Source organism: Augochlora pura, chromosome 10 (genome assembly GCF_028453695.1).
Source record: "Augochlora pura isolate Apur16 chromosome 10, APUR_v2.2.1, whole genome shotgun sequence".
Lineage (NCBI taxonomy): Eukaryota > Metazoa > Arthropoda > Insecta > Hymenoptera > Halictidae > Augochlora > Augochlora pura.
Window position 1 is genome coordinate 4,497,448 of NC_135781.1, and position 18,226 is coordinate 4,515,673.

At 40.0% G+C, this 18,226-nt stretch overlaps 1 protein-coding gene across 2 annotated transcripts in view; it reads right to left on the reverse strand.

Annotated features, from left to right (window-relative positions):
* Window positions 1-8,379: 8,379 nt before the first annotated feature.
* Trpgamma (Transient receptor potential cation channel gamma) overlaps window positions 8,380-18,226 on the reverse strand; it is a 43,243-nt gene continuing 33,396 nt past the window's right edge. The window contains exons 9-17 of one of the 2 annotated variants that reach the window (XM_078191905.1): window positions 17,623-17,756; window positions 17,395-17,524; window positions 16,233-16,428; window positions 15,955-16,149; window positions 15,850-15,867; window positions 13,853-14,078; window positions 11,207-11,569; window positions 10,167-10,568; window positions 8,380-8,546 (exon numbers count right to left, since the gene is read on the reverse strand). In XM_078191905.1, coding sequence (XP_078048031.1) covers window positions 8,380-8,546; window positions 10,167-10,568; window positions 11,207-11,569; window positions 13,853-14,078; window positions 15,850-15,867; window positions 15,955-16,149; window positions 16,233-16,428; window positions 17,395-17,524; window positions 17,623-17,756 — 1,831 coding nt within the window. The remainder of the gene's footprint in view (window positions 8,547-10,166; window positions 10,569-11,206; window positions 11,570-13,852; window positions 14,079-15,849; window positions 15,868-15,954; window positions 16,150-16,232; window positions 16,429-17,394; window positions 17,525-17,622; window positions 17,757-18,226) is intronic. The other variant, XM_078191904.1, reaches the window with a different exon arrangement.

Sequence of the window (18,226 nt, forward strand, 5' to 3'; positions counted from 1 at the left end):
GCCTTCCGCTCGATACTTCTAGTGTCGAACGCTTCGCGCGAACGGATATACCAATCAAGGTAGAACGATAATAATGATCGAATAACCCCGACGACTTCCACTAAACAATCAGCCTCCGACACGGGACCCCGTCCCAGACAGGCAATGTGATCCCCATTTTTCCCTCCCCCGCGGATACGTTCGGTGCGCGGGCGCGCGCGTGAAATATGCAGTCAGAAACGATAATATGAAATTTTCGATCTCGTGAAAAAATTCCGCTACGCTCGTTACAACTATTATAAGTTCGCCTCTCGAACGGTACGATCTATATAATTACGGTTCGCCCGGCCTTATCTCGTTAATAAAACAGTTGGTTCCGTGGTTTTTTTTTTCTTTGTTCCGTTCATCTTTTTTTTTTGTTTTTTTTTTTGTTTTTGGTATCGTTTCGTTTCATCGTTGATCCTTTCCTCCCCACCACCTCCCACCTCCCCCCCACCCCCCCTTACTCTGTCAACCGCCACACACGCATACCGCGCTCACATTGTTTCCTTGATCGCGCAATAATGACCGCTCGCAAAATTGTAACATTCACTACGACGTTTGCCAAGTGGGACAGCTAAACTTTACATTTACAATAATAATCTCATAAATAATACACGTAGGCGGTACGCTGTGACTAGTGCGATCTGCCGGGCCCAGCGGAAACGAACCCACGAATTCGACGGTCGGTTTTTTTGACCGTCTTCGTCTCGCGGCTGTTGTAAATCGTATGAAAAAAAGAATTCATACTTGAGAGATTCGTGACAATTATTCTGAACAGATTCGAACGGAGATGCTTCGTAAATTCGTACGAAATTCGAAGCTACTCTATTAGCGCGATCGGAATAAAATGGTTAGAATAGATTATAGAGGACGATGACTTAACCCCTTGCCGTACTTTAACGAGTCAGACTCGTGATGGAGATTGCTATTAACCCTTTGGCTACGGCAGACTTTGGCACGGCCGTAGATTTTCGTTAGACATGCATTTCTGAGGATGTATATTAAAATATTCAAAATATTGAATTCTGTTACATTATACCAATATTACTTGAAGTGAACAATAATATTAAGATTTTTTACAATATATATATATAGCATAAATATTACACAATATATAATTAATGAAATTTAATAATAAACGGGGGCGAAATTTGATCTTGACGCCTATTGGCGCCTACAGTACCGGGAAGCCAACGTGTGTCGGACGCCAATAGGCGCCAACAGTAGTCAAAGGGTTAAATATGAAAGTTTGTTCGCTCCCTTCAGGAGGAATCAAATTTTATTCTCTTGTCACCAATCGTTAAACATTCGACTAGATGTAAGCACATATTAAATAAAAAATTCCTTTTTCTTCTAAGAAATTAGTGCGATCGATCATAGTAATCGTAAAGAAAATAGGGCAAGGGGTTAATTTGTTTAAATATCCTAGCGTAGATCAACTTATACAAATTACAAATTAATCAACTTATACATCACAATGGGAATCGACTTCTGCGGCTGGTCAGAGATAATGGCGATCACTATAATCGACAACAAAAAATCGTTCTGTTATGGCAGCTCCATTATAAATACGTCAAAGATGAAAAAGTTCATCATTTAATCAAAAGATTAAAAGTCACAGAATATCAATGTAATTGAGACAATGAAACCGGGGTAGGTTGCAACTGACTCTAGTGAAAGATCCCCTGAATCTTTTGTAGTTTAACAATCCTAGGAGAGTGCATCCTACTCGAACACGTCGTGATAAAATTTAACCCTTTGCGGTCGTATTAAGTTTATAGATAATTGTCATGGTTGTACGAAATTAATTTTCGTTGAGGGTACAATAATATAAAATATAAAATAATAAAAGGGAGAAATGAAATTGATTAATCCCTTTTTAAAAAATTAATCTTTTTTTAAAGAATTTTAAATTTCGAAATTGAAAAAAAATAATATACATAACGCAATATTTTAATTTTATGTAAAAATAATAAATATAAACAAATAAATTTGGGGCTGAGAGTAGACACGCGACCGTAAAGGGTTAACCACATAAATCCAGTCAAACTTGCGGCACTCGACGCATATTGTACTCAAACGAGCGTCATTAAAATAATATTACAGACATTGTAATAATACCTATATAAAAAGATAGACCATAGAAGACACTTAAAGTTACATTAAATAACCTAGTAATCAGGAAGCCCGCAACTATCGTTTGCTACATTACTTTACAAAGAATGTACAGTGCATTCAGCGAAACATTTAAATCGAGGAACTAAAAGGGGCGAAAAATCGTAGCGGCGTCGACATAACTTGTACATAATCTCGACGGTAAGTTGAACGATTGCAATTGTCTTCCGACAAACGCGTCCTCTTATAAAATTGTCCTCGCCGTTTCGCAGCGTTCGCGTCAGCTGCGAACACAGCCGGGACTAGTTTCCGCTTCTCGAGTTCGATATATCGGTCCGTCGGACGTTTTCGCGGGCCCGGCGACGCGTTAACATTAATGGTACTCGTTATTATCATACGTACACGTAATGTCTAGGAAGTAGTACGGATCTTTGTCTCTTGTAGGCCTCTACGCTAAAGCTACTCGGCTCTCGTTCTTTGGTCGTGACACCCGCGCCTCCCCCCCTGTCCACCAGAGAAAAAGTCTCCGCGAATAGAACCGAACTAAACAGAGAGAAGTACTCTTTTCGCTCGAGCCAAAGAAACCTGGAAGCTCCGTCCTTCGCGGGAGTTCCTCGAAAATCAAAGACGCCTCGATCCTTTTGCCCCGCGATCACCAAATCATCGGATCGTCGTCAACGGATCCGAGAGTCGGCGTTTTCCCGCGCGATCGCCTCGTCCGATTTTCGAGAACCCCCCCTTTTTTCCGCTTCTTCTCAGTCAACAAGTGCGCCGGCATCTCCTATCTAATTGGGAGACTCGTCGCGTACGGATCGATGGATCCAGGTTCGACTGGGCCCGCGGATAAATCAGAGACAACCGCCGCCGCGCCGGTGAAAGAAACGCTCGGCCAGAGAGGTTGCGATGTCTCTCTGCGCGTTGACTAGACCACGTCTCGGCGGGCAAATAAAAAAGTACGAAACGCTTTGTCGTGCCTTTCGGGCCGCAACGCCGATAGAAAAGCTCCGATATCTTCAGTAGACCAGCTTTCTGAAGCGACTAGGATAAATTCGACTCGTGTGTGTGTATGCGACTCTCCGCTAAAAACGACGATAACAATCCTTCGGTTTTATTTATAGTAGTCGATGACTCTTGCGAGCTGCTCGGCGAACGGAGCGCTGGTCGGACTGGACCTGGCCGATTCTACGTGATTCTGTTCGAATCTGATTGCTTCTTTTAATTTGTGACAATTATGCTCTGGAATTTGTGCGACAATTTTATTCGCGCTCTTTCGAACAGATTTATATGAAGTTTCGTTGCTTTTGTTGCACTTGCTGATTAGCATGCTAGCTGATACTTTGACTGTTTAGTTAGGTTACTTTGTTTCGTAATATCTGTTTTTATAATTATTTATGTCTGACAAGATCTAACTAAAATAGTGATCTGTATAAATTTATTAAACGTAATGATTCTCAAACCACGAAAAGTGCGTCTAGGTTATAAACATTTTATCTGCTCTTTTTATTCTAATAAAATCTAGATATTTCAAAATATATATCTCAAGCACAGAAACAATCAATTTTACAATTTTCTATTATACCCATTTTTATGTGACTGCAAATAGATCGAATAACTGATTAAACATTTATACAAATGACCAGGTAATTCAATTTTATATCTTCGCCTATGTTCACAATAATTCCTACAGGACTCTTACATAAATTAATTTGTGTCATTTAGTGCACACGTTTATTTAATCATGAGTCGAATGTAATTCATTGATATTTTTCAGCAAAGATTTTTATCTAGCAACAGCCGAGATTTATCGAGAATTTAAGAATGTATTCTTAAGCAATCTTTGTCAAGCCAGCGTTTTATCATCTTCAAGATACCCGCGTATAAACGCGCAAGATGCATGATCTACGAGTTCAAACAGATCCCGCGGAGAATGGCCTGAAAATGGCTCGCTTCGTAACCACCCCCGTCACTCTGATTTATTCCTAACTAGCTGGCTCGCATGAGTAATACGCCCGGGGATATACCTTCAGATTTATATTCCTTAAATTGCAATAAACATGAAACGAATAGACTCCATCCAGCAAGTGTCTTATTACAGCAAAAATTGGATATGGAAAAAACAAAGAGAAAGCGATGTTTTAGTTCATATATCTTTAAAAAAATCCTAGTAGTATCAAAGAAAACTGCTATATAATAAATAATGTTATATTTATTTATATTAGAATTTAAGTTTGCAAAGATACCGTGTTCATTATTCAATAACATTCTTGTTAAAATATATAGATATATTTCTCAGAAAGTCACATTGTAAAAATGCCAAAGGGAGGAGCGTTCTCCCAGAATAAATAAATTCATAGCTGGAATATATCAATTCGTATGTGGAATAAATCAATTCTTAGCTGAATAAATGAATTTTTAACCGAATGAATTAATTTTTAGCTGAAACAATGCATTCTTAATTGAATAAATAAATCCTTAACTGAACAAATCAGTTTTCAGATGAGTAAAAGTCAAATCGTAGCTGAAATAAATAAATTCCGAGTAAATCAATTTTTAGCCAAATAAATTAATTTTTAGCTTGCGAAATAAATTGTTAGCTAAATGAATAAATCTTCAACTGAATCGATCAATTTTTAGCCGAATAAATGAATTTATAGCCGATGAAATAAATTTTCAGCTGAATAAACCAATCCTCGGCTAAATAAATAAATTGCTAGTAGAATAAATAAATTGTTAGCTAAGTAAATAAATTCATAGCTAAGTAAATAAATTCATAGCTAAGTAAATATATTTATAGCTAAGTAAATAAATTGTTAGCTAAGTAAATATATTTATAGCTAAGTAAATAAATTCATAGCTCAGTAAATATATTTATAGCTAAGTAAATATATTTATAGCTAAGTAAATAAATTCATAGCTAAGTAAATAAATTCATAGCTAAGTAAATAAATTTATAGCTAATTAAATAAATTTATAGCTAATTAAATAAATTTATAGCTAATTAAACAAATAAAGAAATCCTCAGCCAAACAAATAAATCCTCAGTTAAACAAACACAGTTCACAGACACGTTAAAATCGAATCTCAAGCAACAATTTCCTTGGTCTCAAAACTCGCGAGCTGTTATCAGTAAAATTGCTGTCCCTATGATCCGAAAAGCCGTGTCCAATCCGAGCACAACCGTTCGCGTTCCCATCGGTACGAGATCGTTCGACTAGTGCTGACTAGGCTAGCGATCGCCGACCCGCTCGCCCGTTCCATTCTGGCAGTAGTAGCAGTGTAGTAGATCGTAGGATGTCAGGGAAATAGATAAAAATCGTTTTCCACCGGCGATCACCGTTCCCCGACACCTGGCCGAATGGGAAAACGTTTCGGCTCTGCTTGCCCGTTCGCTCCGCGACGCCGTTCCCCCGACGTTCAAACGACGTTTGCTTACAGACGGAGGATCAACTTGAACGGCGCCGAGAGTCCCGGGAGAGTAGCCCCTCGTCGACGGCGAAAATGAACGCCGCCGGAGGCATAGGAAATCGATGCCCGGAAGTTTGGATATCCCGACAGACGATGCCTCGAATCTCGATCTACTCGATAGTAGAAGAAGAAGAATTCGTCTCGACGGGCGCCGTCAAGGAACGCCGGCGTCGTTGCAAGGGAACGTTCGCGAAGCTGATCGCTGATGAAGAATAGGGAAGATCGTGATCGAGGAACGCGCGTCTGCGTCGCGAAGGTACCACGCTCGTCGATCGCCATTTCTCTTTAGATTTTTATCGGTCTTGGTTGACTACGAGATCGATCTGTTACCGTTCTTAATTGTTGCGTTTGTGGAACATCTGTGTAAATTAATTCCCTATCGCTTCGCGATTCGGATTTTTCTCGTTCGACGAGAGAATTGGTCTTTTTTTTTGTGGTTCTTGGTAATTCTTGTGGAGGTGAATGATTGTTACGTGATAGATGAAAGGATTAATGGAGAGGTTACTTTGGTTTCTCTTCGATGGTTCATTAATTCTATCGCGTTGCAAAGAGTACTTATTTAAAATCATATAGATAGCAAACAGCGAAAGAAATTATTCGGTTTACTAGTTGAAATAGTAATGTAATAAAAGGCAATAAGACTTTTTAGGATTCGATCTTTCTAAAATAAATTCCTGTAATCTGTGTTCTTGCGTTTCTGTACGGCAACGTTGCCCCAGGGGTCGTTTGAAAAATGCATTTACGATAAAAATGCAAGTCAGAGCTTGTTCTTTGAATCTGATACCGTGACACAATAAAACCCGATAAAATCTCGTACGATTTGAATGCGCTTTCTCGTCAAATAAATTCCAAAAAATCATCCGAGTTTCTCGATCACGGATTTACTGCGCCGTTGCATCGAGCAACAGAATGCGCCGACAGTGAAAAATCGATCGATACAGTTCGTTTACTGCTCCGAGCGATGGAACAATAAAATCTGAAAAGATTTGCCGTGATACGAAGCTACCACTTTTTATGATACAAAACTACCACTATCTAAAAACAATTCTTAAAACCATGAATGCTTTCGAGGCGATTAAAACACTCCATTAAACGTGAAAGAATTAAAAAATTCAGTGCAGTGGGTAAAAATCCACCGATAAAAAAGCGTAGCAATCGCAGTAACTGCTACGAAAGTGAACAACAGGAAAATAAATGAAAAGGAAAACATGGAAAGGGATCGAAGGACGATCAACCCTTTGCCACACTTTGACGAGTCTGTCTCGTGATAAATACCTCTAGTAACAACTTGTTAAACGCGAATATTATTCCGCTTTTTAAAGGCGGATTAAAATTCTGTTCTCCCGTCAACAATATTTAAATATCGCAATAATTAAAACGTTCTCTTTTGTTTCTAAAACGTTATTACTATCGCGGACACGATACTCGGAGGTCGTCAAATTGATCGGTTCATAAACTAATCGGCTTCAGAAAGTAGAACGATGGACTTTTACAAAGAAATCTTGAACCTAAATTAGAGTCCATTGTCTCGTTTTACGGAAGCATAATTATTTTAAGAACCGATTTGTTTTGCCTAAAAATATCGTGTTCACTGATTTTAATGGTATGGCTAACAATGAACTGGAAACCCATTTCTCGCGGTCAAAATACAATTCTTATACTTCCATATTTTGGAAAATTGTTGCATAAATGAATTGATAACCCTTCCTCGAAATCCATAGATTTAGTTATTTTAGAGAATTGTGTGCGAAGACGTCAGAGCGAAGACTAGATTAAAAAATTCAAAGTGAATGCAATAAAAATGATCTGAGAACTTATTATGTAGCATGTATATATCGTTAAACGTTTTTAATAATATTAAAAATTAAACTGTAATATTTGTAAATAGGTCATGGATATTTCTGTAGAATAAAAATGTTCTAGCTCTATCGCAGAAAACTGGAATTAAAGAAAAATCGATATTCTTTTTTCATATTTTTAGTCGATTGAAAATCATCGAACAGTATTGCTAAATTATCATTCTGTGCGTACTTTGTTGCATTCAACCTTGTCACCTTTGTCATAAAAGCATCGAATCAATTAAAACTTTACTGAGGAATTTTAAAGAATTCTCTAAAATTGTCCATCATGAAATACCTCTTTTTAAACGTTAATACACATTTTTGACAATATCTTAGCTGTCGTCGACGAGTGTTGAACGACCTATTGCACCGTGCAGCTGGAAACAGCGTTAAAAATTTTGACCAGAAAAATGTGAATCCGGCCCCATCGCCTATCAATAGTTCGCGAATCGATAAAATGGCGTCGAGATCGTGGGACCACGGCGACGCGCCGGTAAAAAACAGAAGATGGGCCCGCCGCGCCTGTCCGTCGGTTCGACGAGCCAGATATCGTGTTCGACGGTCGACGGTCGCTTACGTACAGTATATAACGTATATATACCTATATGTATAATATAATATAGTTTTCTTTCTGTGTGTTTAGTCTTGGCGAGGTGCGTCGTCGCGAGAAAGGCATCGTTGTGCGTGTGCCGACGACGGCGACGACTACTCGGCATCGTCGATCCATCGGACCGATGATAGGCCCCCGCCCGTTGCTCTGGCTCCGATCGATGTCGTCGTCCGCAGCCTGTCCGCGGGCTGCGTCTCCGATAAGAATCTAGGCCCTCGAACGGGGTCGAACGCCGCGCGCGTCGCGGGTCCGACCTCCGCCTCGGCGTTTTGCATGAAACGGCGTTCGCTAGCTGACACGTCGCGCCACGGCGACCCGAGGATCGTCTCAGAGCCAGCCGCCCGTCACGTCGTGACCGGATATCGGCTCGATCCCCGGAAGCCGTTGCAGCTGCGTCGCCGAGCCGTTTCTCTTCAGCGTCACCGACAGGGAGCCGCTTGCGACCACGCTCTCCTCGGTGGTGGACGGTGTCAGCGGGGCTGCGGTCACCACTGCTGGACAAAAACCAAGCGGACGCTCTCGTCAGTATCAACGTGATTTATTCCCACCGGGCCATTTATCACTCGAGACGTTCATTCGCGGAATAGAAAAACCATCGACTCCGGTCGACCTAGCGCGCTTTTTTCTTCGGGGTCGCCGGGGCTAACCCTGGAACCGCGAGAGGCGCCGGGACTGGGAACCGGGGATTGAAAACCTAAAGTGACCGTGTCAAAATCTTCTACGGGGTGGTTCGCCCTAAGCGTTGCTATATAAATGTCTACCCCAACTGCGATACCACGAGAAATACTCCTTCTCTATTTATTATAAGATATTCTATTTGTATTATAAGATATTCTATTTGTATTATAAGATATTCTATTTTTATTATTTTATTTATTTTACTCATTTATTTAACTCAAGAGACGAAGTATTTAAGCTCATTAATAATAATTTGCACTTTATCGTATATTCTTATTTATTGCATCACGTAACGTGAAAATATATATAGACAAATATAATAACTCAATCTTAAAGTAACCTTTGACTTCAAGCATGATCTTTTAATGCAAAGGTTATTGTGAAGACACTGTACATCTCCAAATGTATTTTAACGCTACACAAAACAATAAGATAAATATAGATTTATGAATGACTCAATATGACTTTAGAAACAAGTTCAAAGTATACAAATATAAACAAAAATAAATATGCAAGAATAAATTGCAAGGGAAGTCTCATAAAATATTTCAACCCCCTAAGAGTTCAATCCCTGCACCTGAAGAGTTCCAGCATTAGCCATCAACCCTTAGAACGTCTAATCAACCTTTTCAGTATGTAATCAATCTTTTCATTGTCGCTAATTAACTCCATGCTGTATTTCTTTAGTATCTAATCAACGTCTTTAGTATCTAATTCTCAGTATTTAATTACCGTCTTCAGTACTTAATCCACGTCTTCAGTGTCTAAGTGACGTATCCGTATAGCGTCTTCAGTATCTAATCAACCATTTTAGTATCTAACCAACGTCACCGGTATATACTCAACGCTTTCAGCATTTAATCGACGTCTTCAGCATCTACTCGACGTCTTCCGCATCTAGTCAATATCTTCAGCATCCGATCAACGTCTTCGGCAAGCATTGAATATCTACAGTGTCTACTTAATGTATTTTGTATCTACTGAATGAATTTTAAATCTACTTAAATTTTTTATATCTACTTTGATGTATTTTGTGTTTATTAAAATTTATTTTGCATCTATTCAATTATTTTATATTTACTGAATATATTTCGTATCTATTGAAATTTACTTTGTGTATACTCAATTATTTTATATTTACTGAATATATTCTATATCTAGTGAAATTTATTTTGTATCTACTCAATTATTTTGTATCTACTCAATGATCTTATATCTACTCAATGATCTTATATCTACTGAAAATCTACAGCATCTATCCAACGTCTCCAGTATTAAATAAAACTCTAATGGAAGTTCCATTCAAACGCAACAACGACATAAAGCGATACTAAATCTCAAGCTAGCTCTACCATACCTCGGTCCTCGAACGGAAAGCTGAAAGACATTACGAAAAGAGCTAAGACTGTGTGGTTGCACTAAGCGAGCTAACTTACCAGGTTGCTCGCCGACGCTGGCGCCGTCGGGATTGTCGAGGCTGGGCTGTTGGCTCTGGGTGCCCTCGTGTCTCCTCGGCGCGATGATCTGCTGGTTCAGTTCCGGTCCCCTGGCCGGCACGCTGCTCGCCCTGTACAACGGCTGCCTCTTCGCGACTTTGGACGCGAACGACGACGCGATCGTGTGCACCGGTTTCTTTCTCAGCGTCGCTAAAGCGCCCAGACCGTGGGCCAGCATATGGCGTGCGTCGTGGTGATGGGTTTGCTGAGGTCGGCCGTGATGGGACTGAACGTCGTGGCCGCCCGGCTCCAACGACGACTTCGAGTCCGTCGAGCCCTCCGACCTTGAACCGCCGTCTTCAGAGCCTGGAGAGTACACAGAGTCCTCCGAGCGAGATCTGCCTGGGGAAGCAGGCTTCTTTAAGAATTTTCAGGGCTCGAAAAGATTGACGGGAGTTTGACAAAACTTTGGTTGCCCTCGAATGGGGGTCTTGGATTGCGTGGAGGACTATCGTCAGCTTGAAACATTGATCTTTTTAGTGCCGTACTATTATTGGCAAGGGTTAAGTCTCTGGTTGCTGTTAAGCAGATGCGATGTTAAATAAGTAATTGGAAAGAGAGCTGAGACAGGTTTCGTTAATATTTGAGGGCAATTTTTGATGTTTTAATAGTTCGCCAGCGGTGCCGGGTCATTTTTGACACTGACTGATGCGACTAGCACCGTCTTCTGATTTATTAAAGTAAAAGTGCATGCTGTAGTGAAGCATGCAGCGCGTTGTTTATAGTACAATACTTTTTACGTCAAGGAAAGAAATAGTAAAAGTAGCAAAATGGAATAGATGAAACAAAATAAAAAGTACGGAAATAAAATTGAACTCAAATGTTAAAAAATTATGAAATACTAAAGTCGTATCGACGAGTCCCATAAACCTATCGACAATTGCCGTGTCCGATGATCGACTTGATTATTCAAACTCGCTACTCCGATTATCCAAAATCTGATGTATCCCCGAAATCTGACGTATCCCGATACAACTTACTCATCAGCCTGGAGACCTTGCTGCTCCTAGCAGACTCGATGATGTTCCCCCAGCCCTTCTTCCTGGAGCCGTTTCTCATCCTCGCCTGTTGACACGACAATCCAGGCACGCTGTTGGTGCTGGTGCTGTGGGGACTCTTTTTATGCGTGGTACCAGGCCCGAACAGTCCACTCAACGTCGAGCCAAAGTCCTGCGAGTTCTCGTGCTGCACCTGCTGCTGGAAGGCTACGAACTCGTCGACCGGTGGCAAGCTTCCGCTTCCGCCTGGTTGCGGGGCGATATTGAAGCCCTTCATTAATCGTCGCTCCTTCTGACGGTTCTTCTTACCGCCCGCACCTATGGACAGCTCTTTAAGGCTACCGTCTGTATGGGCAAGACAGAAAAACCAAAGGACTATGCTCAAGCAGCTACTAAAAAAAAAAAGTAATGGGTGCAGGAGACGACGCGCTGACTGCCACGTTGCACATTCTAGCGGTGGCAGATGATTAGGTATGATTTATATACATGTGAATTATAGTTTTATGTTCATGTGCCTGCAGGAATTATATACATGTAAGTTTATGGTTTCAAGAATATGCTGTGCTATAGTTATAATTACAGTGCGGATTTTATGGATTTATGGTATAGAACATTTGAATAATTTGAAAATATTATTGTATTACTGTGAACACGTCAAAATTACTTAACAAAGGAAATAAATATCTATGTAGCTTCTGTACCTTGGAATTCATGATGATAATTTTTATTTTATATATATATCAACAATCTAGTTGTAATATAATATAATTTGTATATTTTCGTATGACATGTATTAATTTATATGATAAATATTAATTTTATAAATTAAATCAGTATGCAGACTTTTATGCTCTACAAAAATTATTCGCATAAATTGCAAACTTTTGTTATTGAACAAAATTGATTTTTATAAATTCGCTAATTTCGTTATTGTTAAAAACATCGCCTACTCAGTTTTATCATAAATGCATAAAATCTGCAACGGTCTGCTACTACGTTTCGACTCATGCGCTTCGCAAAAATAGACCTAATATTCAATTTATCAATGCTCCACAATTTTTTAAAAATCATTGCTAACACATTTAAACAATATAGACTCAATCAACTAGAAACATTCTAACGAAAGAAACTCCGTCAAAGTGCTTGCATATAGAAAATTATAATAATAACAGAAGAACTAACAGAATTAAAAGCCAACTACTGTTAATTATTATTAATAAGCGCGCGTATTTCCCTAAAAACGCGCAAAAATCCGGAATCTAGAAATCGCAGTGGCAAATATTTCGTTTCATCGATCGAACCCCGCTTTGACCGCGGAGGATTCTGTTCGGCGGTGACCGTGACACGCGAATAAAGCGTGGCGATGACGCGTTGTTAATCGTGCTCTCGGTCCAACCAACAGGTGAAATTAGACCACCCTCTGTAACCCGATCACGCGGGGGTGGTTGGTTTTCGGCCGGGCGGAGAAACGAGAACTTGCGCGGACTTCTTAATTCCCAGTTGAACCCGTTAACGACTACGTAATATCCGGGCCAGACGATCCCTTAATTGCATTAATTAGCCCCCCGCGGCTCGCCGTATGATTAATAGCGCAGCCGGGTGTACGGAACTTCGGAACTTTCATTTACGGCGATCGAGCCCGCATAGATCCACCCACAACACTTTGTATTCGCGTGGCGCGCGGACGCACGGCACCGGGGGAGATGTTAACCCCTTGCTCGATGGACCATTTGGCAACCGATCACTACCGGGGTCCATTCTCGTTCGTTCATGCTTCCGCCGAAGATTTCTGCCTCGTTTGATACTACACAGATCGAGATAGTTGGTTTTACCTTTTTCTGTTTCAACCCTTTCACTGTTAGACTCGGTCAAACTGATTCACATTTTATTTTTTGAAAAAGCAAAATTAATGATTAATTCTATATACTTTGGGGTGAGGTATTCTTATTCTAGAATGTTTAAGGTTATTTCTTAAAATTTTTTAGCGTAGATAGTATTGCCAGTTTTTGAATGACAGTTGTTTTTTTTACATTATTGATGTGCGTGCTTTGTATAGGAAGTGTGAAAGCGAAATGCAAGCGTACGTAATAAAAATAGTGGAAGGTCTAAATAAATACAGTCTTTTATATTACCAAAAAAATATTAATAAGATTATGCACCACCAATAAGTATACCATATTTTATTTTAATTATTGAAATATTTTTACTTTCTGCTAGATATTTCTGATAGGATCAAGTTCACTACTTTTAAAATAATTATTGGCTCTTCTAAATAGAATTTATTTGATATCTTAAAAAGCAATGGCGTCTAATTTTATTTTTAAACAGTAAATTAAAAACAATTAAAAAATGACAACTAGCCTCGCAAGAATAAATCGAATTTTTTCGCCTCGAAATTTTGTAAAATGTTGAGAGAGAACTATTACGTCATTTCGTATAATTCCGAGCACGTACAGACGTGTCAGAACGGACCCAGTGTCCGTCGTCGTAGGGAACAATCGCGACCGATTGCACAACGACCGCGTGTCGAGCTAAGAAGCGCGAGGAATGCTACGCAGAAACTGACAAGAGGCGGTGCTCGTCCATCTAAATGAACTCTAAACATTTTCCACTAGATAATCATCTCACCGGTACCCGTTCCGCTAGCTGTCGACGTGTTCATCCCGGAGTTCTTCAGTATCTCGATCAGCTCGTACCGGAACGCGCTGATGTCCTGTTTGATCTCGTTCACGTCGTCCTCCGTCACGCCCTCGCTCTCCGCTTTCCTCTGCTCCACGGTGACGTACCTTCTCACGAGGTTCCTCATGATGCTTTGATAACGGTAGTCCCTCTCCGACGCCTGTTTCGCCTTCCTCTGCAAGCAGGGATCATAAAGGCGTGTCTGTTGTTACTTCGGGGGCTGGAAATTATAGATCCCCAGCAGCAGGAGCCACGTCTCCGCCTTCCGATACTCCGGCGATGCGCATCCGCTTATTTTCGCTATGCTAGACCTAGCTAATACCTAGCATGGTTGTCATACAATAACTGATCGTAGCCAGACGTTCTTCACGAGCTTTTAGCAAGTTGATATATCAAAGTCGACTGTAGTAACTAATAATATAACAATACTGTAACTTAAGGTAGCCAAGTGTTCTTCTTATTTTAAACAAATTTTTGGATGCTGATCGATCAAGATCAATTACATCACCTAATAATATAATTATACTATAGCTGACGGCAGCTAAATGTTCTTCTTACTTTAAACAAATTTTTGTAAGCTAATAGATCAAGATTACATAACACTAGCTTTTCTCTGTCAAATATTATTAAGTTGGAAGATCAAAGTTTATTGTATGACTGAATTAGTTGATCGTAGAGCAACGGGGAGAAGAAGCCTTGATTCCTACAAGGGTGGATGAAAGACTTGAATAGTTCCTAGAAGGGATCAAGAGGCAGAACTTTCGGCTCTTAGATGGGTAGCTAAAAGGATCTAAAGGATTTGCTGGCATTTCTGTAAATTTTAGAAAACTTTTGAAGCTTTATGAGACACTCGAACATTCTAGAATCACTTTCTAAAATGTTAATGAAAAAGATAGGGATCTAGTTGGAATTTTTAATCGACTATTATGGTTTAATAACAATACTTTTTTAAAGGTCAGTTAGGATAAAAATTTCTAATGATTACAAGGGTGTCCAGCACAAGAGTTTCCAGTCTATAGAGGAGTAGCAAGCAAAAGTATCTTGCAAGAAAATGTTTGATTTTGCTATAAAGTTTGTTTATTTATAAAGGATCTTCTAATTCCTAAGAAGACATCTAGATCAATGTCCAGCTTCTACAATAGCACCTAAAGAAGCTTTAGCTTTAGCTAAAGTGCCAGTTCGTACTCTCTAGAATTTTTCATTTTCATTCGCAAAGGGGATGAGGACAATAGCTAGATAGTGTCTAGTTTCTACAATAATACCTAGAAAAATAGCCATAGATTTTATCAAGATAGCTAAGGTGCTAATATGTACTCCGTGAAATGTTTAATTTTTATTTACAAAGGACTAAGAAAAATAGATGGATTAGTCTTTAGTTTCTACAATAGTACCTAGAACAATAGTTTTAGATTCTATGGTGCCAGAGTGCCAATTCGTACTCTGTAGAATGTTCAATTTTCATTTACAAAGGTTGTTGGAAAATAAAAGGTTCAGTGATCAGTTTCTACAACAGTACCTAGAACAATAGCTTTAGATTATGTAAAGGTTGTCAGAATGTTAAATCGTACTTTCTGAAATTTTCAATTTTCATTCGCAAAGGGTCTCAGGGCAGTAGTTAAATCAGTGACTAATTTGTACAATAGTACCTATAACAATAGCTTTAGATTCTACCAAGGTAGCCAGAATGCCAATTCTCAATAATATTTAATTTTTAACAGCTAGATCGGTGCCTAGTTTCTACAACGTTAGCTAAGAGAACTAGCCTCAATGTCTATGAAGTGCCGGTATCTACACTCTACAAAAGGCATCTAACTATGTCGTACCAGCTTTCTAAACCCTAGGAGAGTCAAAGCCAACGAAAGGGTGTCTAAATCTCTAATAGGGCGTCTAATCTATGTAGTTAGCTCTCTAAGTAGGTATCTAGAAGAGTAGTAGCTAATACCTACCGAATTCTTAATAATCTTCTGGTATTCGAGAAAGGAGAAAGAGATCTATTCAAGAGAATTCAATATGTTCGCGCGACACAGACGACCAATTAGAAGTAATCTCACCCTGATGGTTCGCATGTGCTCTTTCTTGGCAGCCCGGCTGTGGCCGCACAGCTTCCGGTACATCCATTGGCCCATGTACCAGACGCTCTTCGGCGTCGGGATTATGTTGAACGGCGGCGGCACCGTTCCGCCCTCCTCGAAATAGCTGATCCACAATTTGCTCCTGGCGAACTTCCACTCGACGTCCGCGCGTTCCTGATTCGAAAACAGATCGTTACCGGGACATAAGCTGATTTGCCACGGTCTTTGGAGGGATTTAAGGGAGAATCGCCACTCACGGAGATCAGCTGATACGAGTGATTCATCATCGCGATCAGAAGGTTCAGCAGGACTACGATGTTGATGACGGAGTAGGTGCCGAACATCAGCATGCCCCAGAACCTCGTGAACGGCTTGATACCGTCCAGCTCGAAGCTCTCGAGGTCCACTAGACCGAACACCGCCCAGAACAGCGTCTGTGCTGTCTCGAACAGGCTGGGGTACGAATTTAAGGTGTTTAAGGTTCACGAGACTTAGCAAAGTTGATACTTTATCGACTGGCTTTCAATTTATAATTGCTTCATTATGTCAGAAAGGAAATAGTTTCTTATCTTTTGAAAAGGCATTTTTAGTTTTTATGATAATAATAATCAATGTATATTTTGTTAAGCCATCTATAATTTTGGTCTGAATTACGTCAGAGAGACTACACATTAGGGAAACATTTTTAATTGACATGATGATAGAACATATTTTATTATTCAGTTTTAGTTCTATTATTTGATCATATTTTATTTTTATGAGAGTAGCAGACAATATTTACTTTGTTATTTAATTTATAATTCCGACTGCATTCTTATCGACGTGACTGTACTTTTATACCTATCAGAAGACTGCTTTTAATTCAAACAATATTAGAAGATAATATTTGTTTTCTTATACGATGAATAATTTTATATCGAACTCTATGAAAAAATATATCTTTGAATTTGGTAAAAAATTAAATACTAGAAATACGTCTCTATTTATCTTATCTAGCATTTTACTGCAAATATTAACTAACTTTTAACCCTTTGCGCTTGAAGCCATTGTAACTAGAATTCCAAAACAATTTTTTTAATTTATAGTATTTCCATTTTGTATGACAAAATACATTTTATGCATATGAAATTAAGTCTCGTGACTCGAAGAGCAGCTATACTTCTAACAATTTTATATATAAAAATTTAAAAATTATCTTGGAACGTGATCTAAAAATTCTAGCAGTGCCTCAGTGTTACCACTCGAGTGCAAAGACGATCTCTATTCCTTTAAATCTTTATCGAACATGACAATAAACTTCTGTAGAATCTCCCACAGAATACAAAGCAGTCTCTGATTGGTAATTCGCTGGTTCCGTCACCGACGCCAGAAAATGAACTTCCTTAGACACACCGCTACCACAATGAAACATTCACGTACTTGGCAAAACGTCGCCAGACGATGCAGGCATTTGAATCGGGCGCGCTGGAATTCGATGGGGCGTAGGACATGGCAGTCGGGCACCGTTTCTTCTCCATGTCGGCGTAGTACCACAGCAGCTGGTTCAGACCTGTCAACAGACACGCCGTATCGTCAACCGGCTCGAGCCGCCTCGAACACCGCCGAAATTATATTTCGCGCGCGGAGTTAATATTCTAATCGGTTTACCGCAGGAGAATGCGAACAGCACCAGCACGTAGAGGAAGAAGAATTTCATAATGTCCATAACCATCCTGGACAGGGAGACCTGAAGCGGTCCGAGGTGGGGGTTCACGGAGAAAATGTAGACGAGCTTCAACGAGCTGCAAGCAGACGAGAGACGACTTCATGGTCTCTGTTCAATTACGGTTAAATTGAGTACGTCTGTCCGTCCGTGTGTGTGTGTGTGTTTGTCTCCGCCGCGAGAGAGAGGGTGCGAGATGTGCGCGGCCGGCTGCGTTTTAAGCAGCCCGGAATTAACGCCGAGAGGGGGGGAAACCCCTAATTATCCGCGGAAGGAGTTCGCGCGGTGTTAACTGCGTTCCCGAATAGAGAAATTCGTACTTAATTGCTCCTCTAATGAAAACCGCTCGCCAGCCTCTGCGACCGAGTAAGCTCGAACGAAAAACACGCGAGTGTCTTTGACCGAGGACTTCCGCGAACCGATAGCTACTTGCCACAGAGCTCGCTGGATAATTAGCGTAATAACTTAATCCTCCTCCCTGCTTTATTTCCTGAATTGAATTTTAGAAAATTAACGCGGAGGGAAGGTAAATAGACGCGATTTCCGGTG